Consider the following 7,557-nt stretch of genomic DNA (forward strand, 5'->3'; position numbering starts at 1 on the left):
AAGACTCAATATCATATCAAAGTTGAATGACAATTTCATCTATCTTAAGGATGTCGACCAACATATAAGAATTCAAACTACTTCTCTTAAGTTAATATTTTAAAATGAAAACCCTAAGTATTGATCCAATACCATTTGCATTAGTCATGAAGATACAAGTAATTAGTATTTGACAATTCACATTTATCAATAGATAAAGTCAAATTAAAAAGCAGATTCAAATCTCATTGTCATCACATTAAGTAAATTATGCATGTTTCACACTTTTATTAAAAATGAAATATATGTAAAAGGACAATGCGTTGAAGAGTAAATGTATTTTAGGAATGACTTGAAATCAAAGTTTAAGTAACTTGTTTGACTTCTTTTAAGCCTAAAGCGAAAGCGTTTGTAGATCGTTGATTAGGTGGCTCATATGTTTGTTTGGGGATTAGTTGATGGGGCGATGTGGTCAGACTAATAGGGCTTATAAATATATTTTTGAGAATAGGATTCTACATGAACAACCTTGTACAACCCCGTTCGAAGTTAATGAATTATTCGTGCTGTAGAATAGCAGATGTAGGCACATTATCGAATCATTTAAATTTTTATATGTCAATTTTATTGTTCTTCTTGTTTTTTGTTTGTTGTTAACGTTTTACACAACATAGATGAATTGGAGAAAAGAATGTAGACAAGAATTTAATCAATTCCCCTTTTGCACCGAAACTCCTTAGCTTTTTAAAAGCCAATATAGCGACAAATTCCCAACTTATAGACAGAGGTTTAATTTAAAGTCATACCAATATAATCATCTTTTGGCGATTCTAAAGTAAAAACATCTTTTTTAAGGTTTAAAGATAGATTCTTTATCTATGTTTATTTTACTTTAGTTCATTTTGAAAGTTTTCTTATTCTTCAACTTTACACTAATGCTTTTTTCTAGAGATGGAATGTTTGATTACAAAAATCAAAGAAGAAAAAGCTTTTTCTTTCACAAAACACATCAAAAGCATGAAAAGTAGTGCTTACTTTTGTTATTCTAATGGAAGATTTTGCCTTTTTTTTTTCTTTTTTTTTTTTTAACTTCTAAAGCAAAAAAATAAAAAAAATATTGTGGTTCTTCCTTTGCGCAACCATTACGTTATGGATCAAATTCATACATTAATCATCTTCTTTTGTGGGCTCTTCCTTTTACAAATATATAATAATTATTTTATTGGCATAATAATACAACAATGATTCTCCTTCCCAACCCAATTAGGACATGTAATTATTTTAAACCACATGAAGATGATAATTAATGAAAATTAAACTGGTTTTATCGAGTGAGGTTGATAAAAAGTTCGTTTTGGATGAGGATGCTATTTCATGTGGTTAGGTGTCGACGATTCTTTATTTGATAATAAAATGTCAGTTTCAGTGTTTTAACATCTTTAAAAAAGTTGGAAAATCATAAACTATACTTCGTCTTGCTCAAAATAAAGCCGGTGCGAGCGTCTCCCTATTTGAATTCAACGCTTACTATTCGAGTCTCAACACTTAACTATTCTATCTTCTTTCCCTTTATTTTCTTCTTCTTCAATTTTTGGGGGCGGGGATGAATTGTGAAATGAAAGGAGAAGGCTTCTCAGTGAATATTAAGTATAAAACCTCTCTGGATAAAAGAAAAAGCAAGTAGTTTTTACCTTTAATTCACTTTTACTTTTTGTTTTTTTTTTCTTTTCTTTTTGTTCTTATACTGGTCTTTTTTTCACGGATTCTCTTGCTTTAAAAAGCATGTAAAATAAGAAAAAGAACCTCTAGAACTTGCTCATTCTTGAATCATATTTACTAAACTTTTAATAGCATTTTGCAACATTCAGAAAACGTGTCAGAAGTCTTTTACAACGTTCATATGTATGTTGCAAATCTCAATATTAGTTCAAAATTGAAGCAATTTCATCAGCTTCAACTTTATAGACTAAACATATTTGAAGTATGACTCACAATTCTCTGATTACAAAAAAAAATAACATCACCAACACGAGTATATGGATGATTATTAGCTCCTATAACTCGAAGTAAAACACGTCAATTATTAATTTTCACATACACTATCGTTTTGCACGATGAAGTTCCATATCTACATTTTGACAAACTTTTCATATATTAATTTTGTTTTATTATATACAAATTAATCTAAAATCATTACTTGTGTTAAAGTTGTTTCTTGGAAGAACGTGACATTGTCTTTTGAAGATAAAGCATTGTTCATCACTTCATCTACGTGGAAGGCCAATCAACACACACACAGAGTTCTCTGCATAAAGAAATTCTCAACATAGTTTGGATTCTATTTGTATTAGACAATCTTGAAACAAACTTAAATTAAAAAATATTGAATCAGAGTTGCGGATAATAAGAGGGTAATGAGTTGTAGGGTCATTCTTCTTTTAAGCTGATCTTCCTTAAAAATCTCCTTGTTTATTTCATTCTTATTTTTCTTGAAAGTGTACTGGTTCAATACATTAGGGTTCTTAAATCTAACAAATACAAACCTATTATTATCTTCTGAGAATCCCTTTTTTGGAAGAAAAGTTTTGTTAAATCCCAAGGCCTTAATTCATCGGCAGGAAGTGTCAATTCATGATCATTAATCTTCAAAGGCTACAAACAAAGTTCATTTTACCCAAGTAGAAAATATTAAGAAAGATCTTCGTCTCTTAGGGTTTCTAATATTTACAAAAGTAATACATAAAAGTGATAGATATCCATTAATTTATTTCCTAAAAAATAAAAGGAAAAAAACGTTTCACTCCTACAACTCTTGAGGTGCCGTGCACTTACTGCTTTCTATCTCCGTTATACATACTAAAGAAAACAAAAATTCTCCTACAACTCCTGAATTTGGAACACTATCCGCCTATCGACAATTTCAAGAATCCCTAAATCGTCCATGGACTGATTATCTTCAATCTTTTCATCATCAAAGCCAATGTTCAAGTCCAATGAAACACGAGGGCATTTTTCTTCCTTTTCCTCCTGCAATGATCCATCTGATTTTTGCTTAGTAGAAGGTGAAGATGCTCTTGACCTAGTGCTGAAACTATCACTGCTCAATATGATAATGGCATCACAAAGGCTAAATTCTTCGCCATTTTCATTGGTTATTCTGCCTTTTTCAATGGCCCTTTTTATGCCGATTTGAGAAAAGTAATCCGCCTGATCCAAATCTTCTACCAAGAAAACGCGGTGGGGATTAGAAGATACCGCCTGACAAAAGCTTTCAATGTAGCTACTGTTTTGTTCATGTCTTGTTCGTTTATTTCTATAATCATCTGTTGAATCTGACCTCGTACATGAAAATCGGCTCAATGGAATGGACACAAAGTTTGAATAAGAGCCAAAAACAATTTTAGCCAGTTCTTTTGCAACTTTTTCCTTGGCTTGTGCATCAAGTCCTAGAAAGAACAACCAGGTTTCTTCTTTAACCTCGGTACTTCTTACCTTGTCTTTTCTTCTTAACATTCCAGACCTGCATTGAAGTATGCTTCCAGCAATATCAGGAATGATTTCTTTCTGCCATGGGACTTTTTCTTCCAATGCACTGCATACAAACTTCAAGATTTGAGCATTGAATTCTTTGAAATTTTGCGCATAATCCGTGTCCATAACATTGCTTGAGGAAGCAGGATTAGGGGTGGAATTAGGATTAGATGAAAATGCTTGTCGAGAGAATGGGCCTTGCTGCAAAGAGGGATTCAGTAAATCGAACGAAAAGCAAGAACTAGATGGAGAAGGTGATGCAGAAGAGAAACTTGGGGTTCTTTCCAATGCCTTGGATTTCTTGTGGACTGAATTACATATTGCATTCCATTTGTTGCAGAGTTCTCCCACTGAGACACAGTCCTAAAATCAAAGGGATCATACAAAAAGGAAGAAAATTGTTTTAGACTTGCTCTTGCCGAAGATATAATTTAAATACTTATAAGACAAGACAATCGAATATGATATCAAAGTTGAGGTTCTTAATTCAAGTCTTATTATCATAAAAACTGACCTAGATGCGAGGAGAAGTGTTGAAAATGTATTTAAATTTGTTCTAAAGTCTTATAGTGGAGTAACGGACTGATAAAAATAAAAAATAAAAGCAAAAGAGAAGTTAGAAAAATAATAACCTGATCATTACTATTAAGTCTTCTGCTTTCATTCCTTAGCCAAGAAGGCAGGCTTGAAAATGTGGGCTCAGTGTTATGAGTGTTTGTTCGTAAGTTTCGGGCTTCTGTTTCGAATTCTGCTGAACAATCTGCACAGCAATTGAGCTTTTCTTCTTCATCTGTAAGCCGTGGCTGAAGGCCTCCATTTTCCGCATCTTGGCTTGTAGCTTCAGTTTCTTTATCACTGAGCCAAATGAGAAAAATCAACACTTCATAATGAGTTTTAACTAATTGTATATGTTTTTACAATAAAACAACAAAATGAGAGAAGCCATTTACAATCAATCAAAAAAGAAAAAAAAGAAAAAGAAACTATATCCAAGAAATCTACAGAATTATATGCAGAAGAAATTCAAGAAATTAAGTCCATATGAACATTTTAAAATCTTAAGATCGATAAATAAATGAGAGAAACCATTTACAATCAATCAAAAAAGAAAAAAAAGAAAAAGAAACTATATCCAAGAAATCTACAGAATTATATGCAGAAGAAATTCAAGAAATTAAGTCCATATGAACATATTAAAATATTAAGATCGATAAATTTTTACCTGTGACAAATAAGACTCAAGCCCAAACTGTTACCAGGAACTGTAACAGGATGCAAACCCCAAATATTTTCCAGTGAATATTGCCCACTTCTGCACCTTGTAAAAGTATGAAAGGTTGCAATTCCCATGAGCCAAAATTTCCCAATTTCTCCAATTCCACAAACCAATTTTCCAATTTCCATGATCATGTGCTCCACAGGACAGTAGTAGCTTCTCTCTTGCCCCCAACAATTGGCTCTATAATCAGTAATCCATTTCAAATCTCCTAAGTACAAAACAACTCCTTTTTCAACAAGACTCTTCACAAGGCAAGCCAATTCTCCCATCTTTTGTTCAACTACTTCTCTGTGCTCATTACAGAAAGAATGAAGTGGGATGCTTATGAATTTTACTTCTCTAAGAGATTCAGGAACTCCTCCTTTGTCAACCCTATGCATCACTCCTCGAACTATACTTTCTAAACTGGATATACTTTCGCCTACTATCACAATACTTTTCTTTCTTCTCTTCACCAGGGCTTCTATTATACTGTTAACATCTTCGTTTCCAACTGATTCAGAAGTACTTGGTTTTCCAATTTTTTCCAAGGTTTGATAAATGGTAGTGGGAGATGGAGAAAGGGTGAGAAGGTTATTTTCTTTGGACTTATTTAGAGTAGGAGAGTTTTGAAAGCATGATTCTGAAGAAACCACTTTCTCCACATTGCTTTTCACTTGAGTGCTCAAAAAACCAGCTTCTTTCATAACTCTACTAACACTGGGATCATCTAAAATGGAAATTATGAGCTGCTTCAGCTCTATTTTGACAGCCAATAGTTGTTGCTGCTGGTTTTCGATGGAGCCACGCCTCTGGTGAGCTTGAGCACGCTTAAAGGCGGCCACAAGCGCGTTGGAAATGGACGGATATTGTTGAGAACGGTGGGGTGGGCCTCCTAACGTGGGACTCGCCGAGGAAGCTGGGAGGCGATTGAGCGCCACGTTAAAACAAAGCTCTAGAGCTTTGCATTGGAGAGGATGGGAGTGAGACTGAAGGCAGGCGGTTCGTAAAACACCACCGGAAGCCGCCAGCATGGTGGTTGCTACATGCAGCGGTGTCACTTGTGCATGGCCGCGCCGCTTAGCAAGCGCCACTGCCTGTTTGACAACACTTGCCGCCTCCGCAGTTAGAGCTTGCTGCACTGTACAACCTCCTGCTCTCATCCTTTATCTTGGCTCCACTGATTAATTATCCAACAACGACAGAAACAAAAAGGAAGTTGACAAGGTGAAATTAAGGAAAATCTTGGGGAAATATTCGTTTCACAAGATTTTCTTTAATGAAAGAGCAAGTGCAGCAGTAGTGTATTTGGATCAAGAAAACAATAATCAACAGAATTAAAACCCAAGAAGCCTTGTGCTTAAAATATAAGATTAGATTGTGATTTTGATCAAACGGAGTGAAATATATGGGAGAGGGGGGTGTTCTTTTCTTGCATATGTGGTAAAATTGGGGTCCAAAGTCGATTTTGCCGGGGAAAGTGGCATGCATGTGCTGACGAGGACGAATTGCAACAGTATCAAAGGCAAATCAGCTTTATCCTCCACCCCACCCCACTCCCACCACCCTTTTAGTTGATATATATCTCTTTTTCTGCATTACATGTATACTGAGAAATGATTTTAAGCACCGTTCTTTGGTTTATATAAAGCAGGAGTAACGTGAAATTTAATTTAATTCTTGATACTCGCAAAGAACTTCTATGTATCATGTCACTGTCGCAATAATTTTTCCACAGGTGGAGTCAGCACCCAGCAAGTCCCTTCTGCCGGCTCTATCGGAATTTATTTATTTTTCTGATATTGGGTGACCATTCGATGGCCTCTCGAGCTACTACCTATGCTCATCTGGATTCGTCCGTAATTACGTGGACTTCTAGCTCCGTCACTGTTACAAGATATGGCATGTGGTAGTGGAACTCTGCCTTTCATGCATAAGTATATAATGTAATTGGTGATTAATGGTAATAAAAAATTATATATGAATCGTATACAGCCACCTGTGAGCATGCAGATATATATATACATTAGTATAATGAATCTTTTCTTTTCCACGTTATCGACCACTAAGCGGAATTGCATTTTACTCAAGGAAGACTAAAATGTGAGGGGAAAAGTTGAAGACAAGTTCTCTTTTTTTGTGTATCTTTACCAACATGGGTTTTTAATTAGTATAAGTTGTTCTCGATCGCTCCATGAAAATCGTCAATTTTTCTATTGATTCATCACATGTTTACCATCTCTGGTCTCGGACCCCAACCTAGTCACTTATTCCATCTTCGAGGACAATAACAATAATAGAATTTGGATCTGTTTCGAATTCATGTTGGAGGAAATTAACTGAGGTTTTGCTGTTTCTGTGTCTGGACGTGACAAGTAGCATAAATGACGTCTGTCATTAGTAAAACATGCCACCTAGAGTGATTACTCAAAAAAATTAAAATAAAAGTAGTAGTTGTAGGTGAATGGTATTATGATAAATTAAGTTGGATGGTATTATTTAATATTTAGTCATAAATATCATTTATTCTAATTAGAAATGATCTTCTAAATACCGATTGTTAACTTATATTAAATACAAGTGGCATGACACACCAACTAATTGGTGAATCATTAAATTAATGGGACCTACCATTAACTTATTCACCAATTAATGGTGTGTCATGTTATTGGTGTTTAACATAAATTAAGCACCGATACGTATGAGATTATTTCTATTATTCTAGTTATCTTAATCAGCCTAAGATCTTCATCCTCGTTTTGTTATATATTTGATATTGCAAATATCAT

At 34.4% G+C, this 7,557-nt stretch overlaps 1 protein-coding gene across 1 annotated transcript; it reads right to left on the bottom strand.

The window, feature by feature from the left end:
- Positions 1-2,665: 2,665 nt before the first annotated feature.
- LOC111404004 (protein SMAX1-LIKE 3-like) lies at positions 2,666-6,271 on the bottom strand. The gene is made up of 3 exons (XM_023032702.1): positions 4,733-6,271; positions 4,143-4,365; positions 2,666-3,873 (listed from the first exon to the last, which is right to left on the bottom strand). Exons 1-3 carry the CDS (start codon positions 5,929-5,931, stop codon positions 2,857-2,859), a joined length of 2,439 nt encoding a protein of 812 aa, XP_022888470.1. The 5' UTR covers positions 5,932-6,271; the 3' UTR covers positions 2,666-2,856.
- Positions 6,272-7,557: the final 1,286 nt, after the last annotated feature.

Source organism: Olea europaea, chromosome 11 (genome assembly GCF_002742605.1).
Source record: "Olea europaea var. sylvestris chromosome 11, O_europaea_v1, whole genome shotgun sequence".
Classification (NCBI taxonomy): Eukaryota; Viridiplantae; Streptophyta; class Magnoliopsida; order Lamiales; family Oleaceae; genus Olea; species Olea europaea.

Coding starts and splice junctions, on each gene's coding strand:
- LOC111404004 (XM_023032702.1), bottom strand. CDS start 5,931: ATGAGAGCAGGAGGTTGTACAGTGCAGCAAGCTCTAACTGCGGAGGCG. Junction 4,366..4,732: donor TTGAGTCTTATTTGTCACAG/GTAAAAATTTAT, acceptor CATTTGGCTCAG/TGATAAAGAAACTGAAGCTA. Junction 3,874..4,142: donor GACTTAATAGTAATGATCAG/GTTATTATTTTT, acceptor CTTTGATTTTAG/GACTGTGTCTCAGTGGGAGA.